The sequence below is a fragment of the Loa loa genome (genome assembly GCF_000183805.2).
Source record: "Loa loa unplaced genomic scaffold supercont3.140, whole genome shotgun sequence".
NCBI lineage: Eukaryota > Metazoa > Nematoda > Chromadorea > Rhabditida > Onchocercidae > Loa > Loa loa.
In genome coordinates, this window is record NW_018108320.1 from 27312 (window position 1) to 40569 (window position 13258).

The 13258-nt window shown below is 35.6% G+C and overlaps 2 protein-coding genes across 2 annotated transcripts in view; both read left to right on the plus strand.

Annotated features, from left to right (window-relative positions):
- The first annotated feature begins 6500 nt into the window (after nucleotides 1–6500).
- LOAG_01687 (hypothetical protein) lies at nucleotides 6501–8509 on the plus strand. Its single transcript, XM_003137225.2, has 5 exons — nucleotides 6501–6759; nucleotides 7231–7330; nucleotides 7566–7630; nucleotides 7756–7859; nucleotides 7961–8509. The coding sequence occupies exons 1-5, from the start codon at nucleotides 6516–6518 to the stop codon at nucleotides 8111–8113; spliced, it is 666 nt and encodes a 221-aa protein (XP_003137273.1). The 5' UTR covers nucleotides 6501–6515; the 3' UTR covers nucleotides 8114–8509.
- A 1380-nt stretch (nucleotides 8510–9889) lies between these two features.
- LOAG_17859 (glucose-6-phosphate isomerase) overlaps nucleotides 9890–13258 on the plus strand; it is a gene marked incomplete at both ends in the record, with an annotated part of 5079 nt that continues 1710 nt past the window's right edge. The window contains 11 exons of the mRNA XM_020450522.1: nucleotides 9890–9933; nucleotides 10116–10280; nucleotides 10356–10446; nucleotides 10632–10769; nucleotides 11169–11303; nucleotides 11390–11482; nucleotides 11561–11680; nucleotides 11902–12144; nucleotides 12350–12501; nucleotides 12613–12737; nucleotides 12922–12998. Of these exons, the coding sequence (XP_020305785.1) occupies nucleotides 9890–9933; nucleotides 10116–10280; nucleotides 10356–10446; nucleotides 10632–10769; nucleotides 11169–11303; nucleotides 11390–11482; nucleotides 11561–11680; nucleotides 11902–12144; nucleotides 12350–12501; nucleotides 12613–12737; nucleotides 12922–12998 (1383 nt within the window). The remainder of the gene's footprint in view (nucleotides 9934–10115; nucleotides 10281–10355; nucleotides 10447–10631; nucleotides 10770–11168; nucleotides 11304–11389; nucleotides 11483–11560; nucleotides 11681–11901; nucleotides 12145–12349; nucleotides 12502–12612; nucleotides 12738–12921; nucleotides 12999–13258) is intronic.

The following is a 13258-nucleotide window of genomic DNA, read 5'->3' on the forward strand; positions in this document are numbered from 1 at the left end:
GAAATAAGTGCCAGAGGGGAATGAAATGTGAAGAGGAGGGAGGGAGAAAGGCAGGCGGGAAAGGAAACAGCTGTGATGTCCATTCAAACTATGAGGTGGAGGGGTCGTTCATAGGGCCCTCCAAAAGCTCCGACCTGTCACCCTCCTTTGGTACACACATAATGGCAAAGACTAGGAGAAGGGGAGACATTCTGCTTGGCGGGAACCTCAATGGACCCCCAATGGACACCCTTTGCCGATTCTTCTCATCTTCCCTTTTTGCCTCTAGACCTTTTGCGGAGCCTCTCATTTCCCTATTACTCATTCCGCCCTGTATCTTCCCTCCCCTCCCAACTTCATTTTAAAATTCAAAAATATTGGTAGAGTTAAGCTACGATATTTGATGATAGGTTTCTTGCGTTATATTGAAAAGAAAAAAAAATCGAATAGGAAAAAAGGAGGGCAGATAAAGATAACCGATCAAATAATGCAAATATGTAATTCATCACTGTGATTAGTGCTGGATTGACAAGTATATCACACTGTCCTCACTCCCACATCTCACGGAAACAGGCACTACATGAAATCTGTAACGTCAAAATCGAATTTTCGGTCCTACCAATAAATGTATCATCCCAAGCAGCCTACCATATTATATTTGCGCAGTTGTCCCTTACGGTAACATTGCGCTTAACCAATTTTCTTGTTAACTCTTATAGACAGATCGTTCCGCCAAAATATACATATACATATACATATATATAATATGAAGAGTGCCGTTTTGAATTTGGAACTTTTTAAGACAAATTGCAATACTATGGACACAAATCTGCAAATCCTACTACCCTAATATTTATATCAGGTTTCAGGGCATTAATGAAACCTGTTCTTACTACTGCGGTTTTTTATGCAAATAGAGGGAAAGAAGTTGCTAAATAGGGAGATCGAAGAAATTTCACCCGATTAATAATTAGAAGCAGCTAATCGTTCGACCAATAAGCATATGTAGTAAACCAAATACAATTATCCGGTGAAGGGTTCACCCGCTGAACCATCATCTCTACATTTACTCTACCCCTTTTCTGCCCGTTTCCACTCATTTATGTAAAAGCACTAAAATTACATAATTGTCACTATACATGATAGACCTCTTTTTCTTCGAAATTTAAATTTTCCATTACGAATCATTTCCTGAAGACCTTGAAAGAAACATTTCTCCTTCCCTTCCTCGCCACCCTCCAGTGGTATCCTAAAGGAATCGCCTTATCACATTCATTGTACAAACAACGATAATGTTACAAAATGCTGTCCATCAAAACAACTGCAATGAATAATTGAATTTTCTGTTGCATACGCTTTTTATAACCAGTTTCATATAGTTTCATCTCACAGTTGACACTGCAGATAAAAGTTATCAACAAATTACGGTGTGACATTATAACATTGGAACTACAAATTAGCCGAACATAAAATCTCAAAAGCAATCTGTCGTACAATACTTAAACGCTGATGCCCAAAATATGTAAGCGACATGCTTATCCCCTCGTCTTCCTTCCGTCATTACCGTTTTCTCCCCTTTCCCGTCTTTCAGTTTTCAAAATCCAATTTTTCTTTTTTCCTTTTTTGAAAATATAATAATACACAACGAGAGGGAACTGGCAAGAATGAGATCATACTTGATAGTGATGAACGGTCATTAAGATTATATAAACTGTTACAAACATCTGCGCACTCAACCTCATAATTGAATACTGGTGTTAACTATAAGCTTCATGTAATCCCAGTGATACTTAATAATAGAGACACAGTGTTAAGAGAGGAAACACAATAGCCGGAATATTTAAGAACTATAACAACAGGTAATCTCAAATTTAAACATGAAAAATTGATAAGCTGGAATGGTCCGAAATATTGGTATGAAACAAAAAACGAAATATTGGTACGAAACAAGCATAATTTTGATTTACCGAGAAAATAGTTACAATTCTAATCTTCTGGTTAGCTGCTATAATTGAACAGGTAACTCAGCTGAGATAAACCAATTTTCCCCAGAACAAATTATTCTGATACTCAGAAAGATTGGTATCCGAAGTCTCCCTAAAAAAAATCGCCAATTTCATTGGAAAAAAAAAGAAAAAAAGGGTGAATATAGCATGAGTTAGGCAACTCTTTCCATGTATACTCTCCATTGACAACACAATGATTAGAACTGGTCCGTGAGTATCACGTCGCTCTTTTGAACAATATTTGGGTTTTTACAGTCGTAAGAGACGTAAATTAAGGGAAAGGAAGCATAGGGAAATATAGACAAAAAAGAGAACTATTGAGAAGTTGTCACCGGGACAGCAAGTGCGTTTAAACGCAAGTTTTTAACAGTAATAATAAATTGTATTTTTTTGAAATGAAAAATGTAGGCCTATCTCAATGGCTCTTGTAGCAATACCTGACAGCTGGACGGGCTATTATCGCTTCTTTCCGAAAAAGCTATTCTATTTAAACTAGCATATCACTTCCTTTTAAATACTTTACAGCACGGATCATTATTAATAATAGACCTTTCTACAATATACCTCCTGATGTTGTTAGGATAATTTTACATCGAAATGATAGCTTTCCTATAGGAAAGCAATCGTTGCTACCTCCTAATCTCAAAATCAGGCCTACACAACCCTCATCCATTCCGTCACCCAAATGTTCCATTAATCGGAATCTTTAAAAAAGGAAGATTTTGAAGTAGGAAGAAAAATATGGTAATTCGGAAAATTCGTTTTTCCTGTGTCCCTTCTATCACAAGATATTATTTCCCAAAAGGAGGCATTTCGGGATGAATAATATGCTCCTCGCTAACTTTTTCTGTGGCACTAAAAAGTAACAACCTAACTGATCAGGAAAACGACACATCGTATCATGATGCCGCCAAGAAATAAAGACAACAGTCCGACAAAAGATTCCTGTCTTATCCTTTGGATGTTATTCGTCCATGCCTCATCTATCTGTTCTTTTGCTCTCCACTCGATTTTCCCTGTCCGGAAGTATTGGACTGAATTCGTTCGAATTCTTTTTTGAATGATAGAAGGTGAAGCAATAACAAGCAGAGACATTCAATTAGAAATTCAAGTTATGGCGAGAAAATGAATTTTGAATAGTAACAATACATGGATTAAAAATGCACTAACAGGTGAACTGGTTTACTGATTGAAAATTTTGCAGAAGTCTAATAAAAAAGTAAAGATACAAGCCAAAGAGAACAGAAGAGTTAGTAGATAAGCAGAAAAACGATGGCTTAAAAAGGCAGAAGACATAGCCATCATACAGGAACTAAAATTTAAAAGTCCTTGAAGGTAGAGAATGACTATTTTTCAACCTCTGTTTCTGATTTCGAATCAATTTAAAGTACATAGAATGAGCGGACAACTTAGACGGATTCTATAAGCATATGAGCGAAAATAAATATGGCAGTAAGTTTTTGTTAATCTGATGCAACATGGGTAAGTTTCCATCAGCAAAATTCTGGGAAAGTTATCTATTTCTGTGTGCCTTTTCTGTTATGGAATTTCGAATACTATATATGCGGTGATCCGGATAACCATCCAGTCAGATCAGATTACATCATCTATCTGATCAGACAACCGATTGCTCACCGTTATTTGATCGGATATTACAAATTCTTCAAAACTTCCAAAACAAAGTTATATATCTCTCCTTAGAACACCAAAATAATTCTTGGGATCACTTAGCAGCAGTGCAGTCCTTATATGTTTCGTGAGGCTAGCACTTCTGTCTTTATGAAAATGTTCGGTTGTTGAAAGGAAATACAATACAAATTTGAATATACGAAATCAGAGCAAGAAAAGACAGCTGTTCAGTGGTTAGATGATATCCATCCTCTCCATCAGGTTGTAATCTCGTTTTACTCCTCCGTCCTGCTAGCCGTCACAAGGGGTACGGGTCCTTGTCCTCGATGATGGCGCTTTTAGTCACTATAAGATAGACTGTCCTAGGCGGCACAACAAATTGATGTCCCAATTTCGATAAAGATTAAGTATGCCCAACAGATCTCTCATATTCAGCCCGAGCTCATTACACTAAATACTCATATCTCCCAAAGTGCTATGGAAGCCGATAAAAAATGGACTTGGATGAGCACTGCTATCGTTTTAATGCCCAGTGTTACCTTTAATGGAACCACTGTGTTGTCTTTTACTCTGATCTCATCTTTCCGCATTTCTTCGTATCACTCTTTTTTGTGTATACATTAGGAAACAAATTATTTTCCCATTATAGGCGTCAAAACTAACATTTAACATTTTGCCAATAAAATGTTAAAATATATTTTACAAGTGATTGGAATACTTGTAAATAAAATAAAAGTAAATCTCATCACAAAATGTATGTCCTAGTAGGATAGGGTAATCACAAAAATGAAAAGCAGATGTTTAAATGGGGAAAATGGTGAGCTAGTAAATTTCGATCGAGGTAGAGACGACAGATGGCAACCGAAAGCTTCTGAAGTTTATCATCTCCTCCTGAATTTTAACCGAATCTACACGAAAAGCTATGAAAGTTTGAACCATATTGTTATAACATTACTGCCATGAGTCAACTTTGACTGCATACTTCATTGATAATCTTTCACCGCTTTCCAAGTACTTCTCCACCTAGGTAATCATAGTTTTTTCACTCTTCACACCAACAGTATAATAAAAAGTTGAATAAAAAACCAGTAACAATCTGAGATATTAACATAATCCCCAATATACTTCCAAAATCCTACATATAACTCAAAGTAAAACTAGCAGGTAAAAAAAATCAAAGAACCAAAAGCAACTTCCAAAATTTTAGAAGAAATTTTCCAATCCAAAAATAGAAATTTTGATTAAATTAGATGCAATAAATTCTCTCTGGACCGACAAGTGGTCAAGTATTCTTTCTATAACACGCTAATGCCGCGGTACTTCTGCAACAAACTATTTCATTTTCCCTACTCTCATACAAAACCGAATAAGTGGAAGCGTTCGAACGACAAATGAATGAATCTATCCGAAGTAAACACACCTCATGTCCGGAACAGATGGCTTGGACAGTTGGTATGATGATATGTCCAACAAAGTATCATGGTGACCGCCTGACTTCTCATTCAAAGCTTATCTCTACAAGGCTTGATCCAAACAAATACCTCTGTATATAACATCTCAGCGACTAGGATCATTGGTTATTTGAGTACTTCAATTCTGCCAACTACTTAGAACCATTTGCGAACAACTTGATTTCCCAATCCTATACCTACCAATAAAGTAAACGTACGTGTACCACGCAGCAAGTCAACGACGAGGGAAACATCTGTCCAGTTCGCAACCCTCCTTCTCTGGCAATACATTGTTTGTGACACTTCGACATCTTTGCACTCTCCTGTTTCGAACACTCTCATTCACAACTACAGCCACTGACATCTGCAGTATCTCACGTCACATTTGTGCCTGCCTTCATTCATTGTTTCTCCTGAGGAGTTAAGTGAATTGGAGAGAGCTAAGTGATTAAAGAGAGTCGGAGTAATGTATAAGTTAAAGAGAGAGAATTGAATAAGTTAGAGCGAGTTAGGGTAAATTAAAGTAAATGATGTTGACGGTGTTACTGATTATTGGCAGCTTACCGGAACGGACCGAATGTTCAGCAGTGTTTTATCTCCAGTCAGCTGCCCTGCTATATGTCGAATAAGTCGATCATTAGCCTTCAGTAGGAAGCGAAGTAATTAACGACTAAGGACACTATAGAATAGTAATTTGTCCTTAGCAAACATTCTCTGAAGTCATTTTTCTTCCCGCTCTCTCAAGCTTTGATATTTTTCTGTTAGAATAAGCTGCAAGATATTTCATTCTTTCCCCAGTATTCTGTTTTACTCTATACATTAATATTATCCGCATAGTTGGAGTGATAATAAGTCTCTTTTACGGATACGCTGTATCCGGTAATATTTTATTAAGGTTTGACTGTCCAAATCTTTTTCCCCAACAAATCTTTATTTTGACTTTTACAGACAGTTTTTTCTACATAAAATGACTTTTCAGACTACTTTTACTTCCCGTAACTTTTTCGAAAAAAATCTCAACACTGAAAAGTAGCTTGGAGAAAATAACTTCTCATGCTACGTTTATCTAACTCCCTTCTAATTCTTACTGATATTACACTGTCGTTCTTCTTGGAAGCATTCAAATTCATTTTTCTGATGTTTCAATAAAGAAGGGAAGAATATGTGAGTAATGGACAGAAATCGTTCGGACCTGAATATATAATTCCATTCAGATTTTGGATTGAAATATGTCTACAGCACCAGTGTCAAACTGAATAATTATTCAGTATGTTATTCTATTTGATCGATCAGGTTATTGGAGTTATTGCTGATACATTATTCTTAGGTCTTCACATTTATTCGAGTCGAGAAGAGTCGTTCTTATCGTTTAAGTGTAAAGACGATTATGAGCAACCTAAAGGTCTATTGAACATGTTTCACTGATCAGAATGATATGATTTAGAATGAAATGGTAGCGAATATTGTCGTATGGGTGCTGCTGCTGGTGTTATGTATATTTCTGCAGGATTTTTCGCAAGCAGCATTGGATTGTAACGAGACAGAATGTGGCCCTCGAGTGAGTAAATGTATGTTACTGAAAGCTTGTAACTGTTCCATCAATCGTGACAGTATTTTGCATAACAACTGCTCTTGCTGCAATGAATGCATTCAGTGCCTTGATAAGCAATACATGCAATGCTGCGCTTGTGTCGGTATGTTATCTTTCTTGCATTTTTTAAATGATATCGGTGAATAAATGCTATATAACTGCTTACTATGATAAATACTGTGTTACACCAGGGAAGCATCATTAGAAACATACTCTGATGGAGCTGTTAATGTTGCTGCGCAAAAATCCAAAACTAAGTTCAGTTGAAATTCCAAATAAAAATTTTAAAAGAATTTTAACGTGTACTGCAAGTGTAATTGCACATTGCACAAGTTTAGCACTGCGCACCATTGCCAAGATTGAAAAAACAATATTGTCAACACCCTATTTAATGATGTTTAGATTTTCTAACAGTACTACTCACCTCATTTCAGGTTTCATCTGTTTTCTTTTTGCTATCAATAATAGATAAAAAAGTTAGTAGGAGAACGATTGAAATGTTTAACGTGTTAGTGCAGTGGTAAATTTGGTATTTGCTGGGTTGAAATTCAGCTTTGTCCATTTTATATTACAGGACTTTGTAATCCACACAAGGAGGCATTGCACCTGAACAGTTATGTTGATCGATTCGATCAGGATGATGAAGATATCATTGTTTTCGACAAAGTCGCACTGTATCTTTTTTTTTTTGAAATGCATTTTGAAATTTATTTGCAATAAATAGAATAGCTCATTTTCTTTTCTTCTATGTATCTGGTCATTGCATGTTGCAATTTGTATACAAAATAAGTTATATGCGGCAATTTAATGTTACTTCATTTTGCATGTCACCTTTACTGTCAGTCTTGACTAATTAAATCATTACATTTATGCATGAATAATATCCAGTTGGAAGTGAATCTGTTTTAGAGTGAATAAGGTTGGCACAACTTACACATTCTCAGCCTTACGCGAATACTCATTTGATCGCAGAGGTATATTCTTGCGCTGTTGTACTATGTATTGCGATACTACTTTTTTTCTGTATTTCTTGGCACAGTTGAACTCTTCAGCCGTCAAAGCTGTTGAAATCAAGGAGAAAAATATGAAGAATTTACAGGTCAAAATATGAAAGTGCTGGAGAAGACTCACCGAGAAACGAATTGCACGGTAGTTTATCTTGACAAATGTATGTCGCATAAGCAATGCAGTCGACAGTGTTTGGTGATTTACCTTTTTGTTTTTTCTTACCCTTCATTCTTTCTGCATGGGTCAAGTTTGAAGTTTGTTTGTATAAATAAATGACTTAAGTTCTGTCGTTATAGATTCTTGGTGCATCGATGCTGCGGTGGTTTCATACAGGTTGTTGCGAATGTATCGGACACACATGTCTTCCATACGGTTCAACAACGGCACGGTGTAAATATTGCATTGATTTTGATAACTCCCTTATATTTTCGAGACAGACTGAGCTCTAACTTTCCCAACAACAACAGCGCTAACCTGTAATGAATAGCTTTTGCCTTAAAGAATGAAAGCAGTGACTCATCCGATCTTTAGCTGCGAAGCATCGTTTAAACCAGGAGTTACGTGGTATGTATGGGACACAGTTTAGGTAAGGGGATTGTTGTTTCGAATATGCCACTTAATTTTATGTGTCGTCGAATGAATAATGTGTAATTAAAAAACCATATTAAGTAAGCTAGTAATATGAGCTACCTAATGTGAATGTTTATGCTTTTGTTAGCGATCTGTAATAAATATAATTTAAAGTTCGTTGTTCGGTCCTTTGTTTTCCATTATTTTTTAAATGTTGTACAATGAAATACTAATTTCAAAATGCAGTGATAAATCGAGTTTATGTAAAAAGGGACCCAAATGAATTTGATAAATTGCAACATGTGCATTTTCAAGTGTTTTCCTTCCTTAATTTTGCCAAGTAATTGAATTCAGTTTAATGTTAAGATGATACATCTATATTCAATAAGGTTATTCGAGCCGTAGCAAAGTATCCAAATATAAACCTTCCAGTGTTTATTTTTCTTTTCTAGAGTTAAACTTAGGTTTTGGTAACTTACAGAGTGTTACGTCCCACCAGGATTAGCATTTAAACATTTCGCATTTCGACAAGGTATTTGTTTAAGCATACAATTTGGTAACAGAATGAACTGAAATTGAGGATCTAATTTTTATGCAAATTTTGTCGTTTGTTGTTGCCTAATGTTTCATCATATTGCTTATAGAAAGAGAAAAATAAGCGTTGATTGGGTTACATTGGAAGTAGGAAGGTCGGGTCGAGTCGAATCAGCTTGTTGTATCGATCTGTTTGGTTGATAAGACGACGAACAGAGCTACGAAGTACAGCCGTAACTTCAGCCTCGAGCACCTTAAACGATGATTACGCTGTTGTCCTCAGCATCGCAAACAGTCAAGGGAATAGGTAGTGTGTCATGGTTTAACCTGATGTCTTTGTGTGGTACCTGGGAACAGTAGATGCTCCTGCTTTCATAGCATGCAACACATTTGATGAAAGAAAACTAATTTTCCTCCAGTATCCATCTGAATCCCAACAATTTTTTGCAATAATTTAGGATACAAAATAGTTTGCCGCTGAATATTCTTACAAATTCGAGTTGCATTTCACATAATACTAGGGCTAATATACTGTCAATTTGAGAGACCGTGTGCATTAAAAGTGTTATGAAACATTGTAAATGTAGCATGCTAACAGTGCAATTGAACAATATGCGAAATAGTATAAGGGGAGGATGGAGTTGCAGCTGTGAAACTCTCTGCCAGCAGTTTTGTTCTGTTACACACTACATCAATGAAAACCCAACACTATGGATCGATTTTAGTGTAATACGCATACACACGCCAATTTTGCATGCATTTTAAGGATGGGAAGAGAAGGACGGCTTGGTTACTGGGCATGACATGACTGTTTGTCTTCTGTTCCTCAAAACCATTGAGATTATTTGAATTTAGCTTTAAAAATCCGGCTTTCATTTTGTGCTACAATCTCACAGCCCATTCCGTTAAATGTCCCGTTGTGGTTAGGAAAGAAAGTAATGAACTACTGAGTCATACAGGAGATCCAAGAAAATACGCTTGCCAATAAGCATGACAATCAGTTTGAGTCATACCCATGAAAGTGAATTTTTGGCTATGCAAACAGTCACATAACATTCGGAAAGTTGATTTTGCTTACCTGTGATGTAAAATATACCTCACTAAACGACAGGTCAAGAGGTATGAGTTGCGGACAACAATTACTTATAAAAGAAAAACTGTTAAAGTAAATTTATAAATACTCTTGCAATGTGTCTTTATAATGCGAAAGGCTTTTTGGTAGTCATTGTTGAAGTACACTTATGGCTATGAATTATTATGTTTAAAATAAACATCGATGATGTTTGGTCCTGGTTTATTTGTTGTTTTGTCGTTTAATAAATTTTAATAAATTAAGACGATTTTAAGAAATTATACAAAGTGTGTTACAGCTGATCGTCATATCGCAAATCGGATGTCGCTCCACAAGGATCCCGCATTTGTACAGCTCCGACAGCATTTTGAATCAGAATGTAAATATCTGAAAATGGTTGATCTGTTTAAGCAGGATTCACAACGGTTTCAAAAATACAGGTTAGTTAGTTGGAAGCATTAGAAACATAGAACAGGAAAGTAAACTGTGTACCTTTTATCGGAAAGATTTTGCAGTTTGACAATGGATACACCAGATGGACCGATTCTCTTCGATTATTCAAAAAATATTATTAATGAAGAAACGATGAAGAAATTGTTCAATCTAGTTAGTATTTCTGTTGGCGATTAATCTGTCATTGTAATAACTCTTAAAAGAAACAAATTGGAAATATACTGATATGTGTGGATGTACATCACTATTTAAAGTTGTCAGCAATAAATAATCAAGGATGTTTGTAATAAATATAATTTTATAGTTTGAAGAAAAATGAAACTGAAAAGTTATTTTAGGCGAATTCAAGGAACGTTTTGAATATGCGACAGGATATGTTCAGTGGGAAAAAGATCAACTTCACTGAAGGGCGTGCCGTTTTGCATACCGCTTTAAGGAACGTTAATAATAAATCTTTGACATTAGATGAACAAAATGTAAAGCCATTTTTTCTCTACCGATCACCATTTTTTGATGTTTTGTATGTTTTTTGTGAAATATTACCGAAATATTTATTGTTGTTTATTCCCTCAAGTAATTTCAGCTAGACTGTTGAGATTATTATTGGTTATTCAAGATAACCATCTCCCACTGAGTGGATCTTGCATAAATAATCATTCTATGGCCATTACTAAGAGTCGTCTAATAGTTTTTGATGATGAGACCGCATGACTCTCACTTATAGGTGATTATTAATTGGAAATTTTGGGTCGTCCACTCTTTTGTTTTCTTACTTGACCTTTGTCATTCCTACACTATGATTAACCCTTATCTTTAATTCATTTGGATAGCGGGTAAGTAGAAAGATTTTCTGCCTTGTCGAATGAGTCTTTTAGGTGACAAACGATGTTAATAGCGTACTGGAGCATATGAAAACATTTTGTGATCAAGTTATCAGTGGAACTTGGAAGGGTTACACAGGTGAAGCAATTACCGATGTTGTCAATATTGGCATCGGAGGTTCTGATTTGGTTTGTTTTCACTCTATGAGATTTGAAAATTTTGATTCAGTTCTGTTAAAATATGCGGCACCGTTTTCTGAAGAAGGTCCTTTTAGGGACCGTTAATGGTAACGGAAGCACTCAAGCATTATCAGATTGGACCAGACGTTCACTTCGTTTCAAACATCGATGGTACGCATTTAGCAGAGGTATGCTTGCGCTGAAAATCTCCAGCAGAATAACATTCTTTTTTTTAATAATTTCATTTTGTTTTCTTGACTTTTCAGGTGCTGAAGAAAATTAAGCCCGAAACAACGATATTTATCATTGCGTCGAAAACATTTACAACACAGGAGACAATCACTAACGCCACGTCAGCTAAAGAATGGTTCTTGAGCAAAGCACAGGTATTCGACTTTATTAGAAATTTTCTTTTTTTTTTAGTAAATTTTTTTTAAATTTATTTAGAATTCTTTTTTATGTGTGTTCGCTGAACCGAAACAGTCGGTTACAGCTATCAACGGCAATCATATACGGTATGTAAAGCTCTGTAGCATTTATGGCGATGTTTTTGAGGAAGTCGAGGGCTTGTCATCTGCCTAAGAAATCTTTGTGGTCGTATTTACAGAATCCTACGGCAGTTGCTAAACATTTCGTAGCACTGTCAACAAATGGTCCAAAAGTTCGTGAGTTTGGTATTGATGAAAATAACATGTTTGGATTCTGGGATTGGGTCGGAGGTCGTTATTCGTTATGGTCTGCTATTGGCCTTTCTATTGCCGTGCATATTGGTTTCGATAACTTCAATAAGTTGTTGAAAGGCGCAAACGCTGCTGATGAACATTTCCTTAATGAACCAATTGAAAGAAATGTTTGTTTTTTCCCCTTTTGTTATACATCGAAATATGAAAGGTACTCAAGGGATTTTTGATAATGGCATCAGTCTACTTCACAGGAATATATTTGCCAGAGGAATTTTACTCAAGATGCTCTCTTCTTGTGATAATCAGAGACAAAAATGTTCGAAAGCCATTTTATTTAAAGAAATATATTTGAAACAATACATCCTTTTGCAGATACCAATAATTATGGCTTTACTGGGCGTCCTTTACATCAATTGTTTTAAAGCTGAAACACATGCTCTCCTTCCATATGATCAATATTTGCATCGATTCGCAGCTTACTTTCAGCAGGGTGATATGGAGAGTAACGGAAAGTTTGTAATGCGGTCAGTTTTGTCAGTGTTTTTTGGCTGTTACCATTGGAGTGTTTAAATTATATAAATAACATCCGAGCTTACAATGATTTAAATTGACTCATACTTTATTCAATTTTTCAGGGATGGAAATCGTGTCGATTTTCCCACTGGACCCATTGTTTGGGGTGAACCTGGAACTAATGGCCAACATGCTTTTTACCAACTTTTACATCAAGGAATGTTTTGCTTTTTTTCTTTCCATTACCGTTACTGTATTGAAATGCAAAACCGTCTGATAAATTAAAATAAACTTTTGGCGCCATGTGCCTTTTTTGGCAGATTTATCCAAGATATATGTGGTATAGAAGTGTGCTCCTTGAATTTCTGATTATAGTATTCTGGTGTTTTGTTGTTATTTGTTGATATTTCCATATAATTTATATATTTTAGGTACACGACTTGTTCCTTGTGATTTTATTGCACCAGTAAAGTCGCTAAATCCGATAAGGCAGAATCTCCATCATGATGTGTGCACTTACACATTTCATTGCTGCTATAATTTTATTAAAACTTGATGATGTTAACGAGAAATTATAATAAGTTTAACTGGATATTTTGGAACTACTGTCTGTTTCGGTTATGCGTAGTAGGTAGTGACTCGTTTTCATTCGTTTCTGAAGTTCTAAGTTCTAGAAATCTTGAGAGAAGCAGCCTTGGGCATGATATATATATATATATATATATATATATATATATATATATATATATATATATATATATACTACTA

Bases quoted from the DNA above. Each gene is read 5' to 3' on its own strand.
- LOAG_01687 (XM_003137225.2), top strand. From the start codon at position 6,516: ATGGTAGCGAATATTGTCGTATGGGTGCTGCTGCTGGTGTTATGTATA. The intron at 7,631-7,755 runs GTATATTCTTGC...AAGAATTTACAG, and splicing joins ATACTCATTTGATCGCAGAG to GTCAAAATATGAAAGTGCTG. The intron at 7,860-7,960 runs GTGATTTACCTT...CTGTCGTTATAG, and splicing joins AATGCAGTCGACAGTGTTTG to ATTCTTGGTGCATCGATGCT.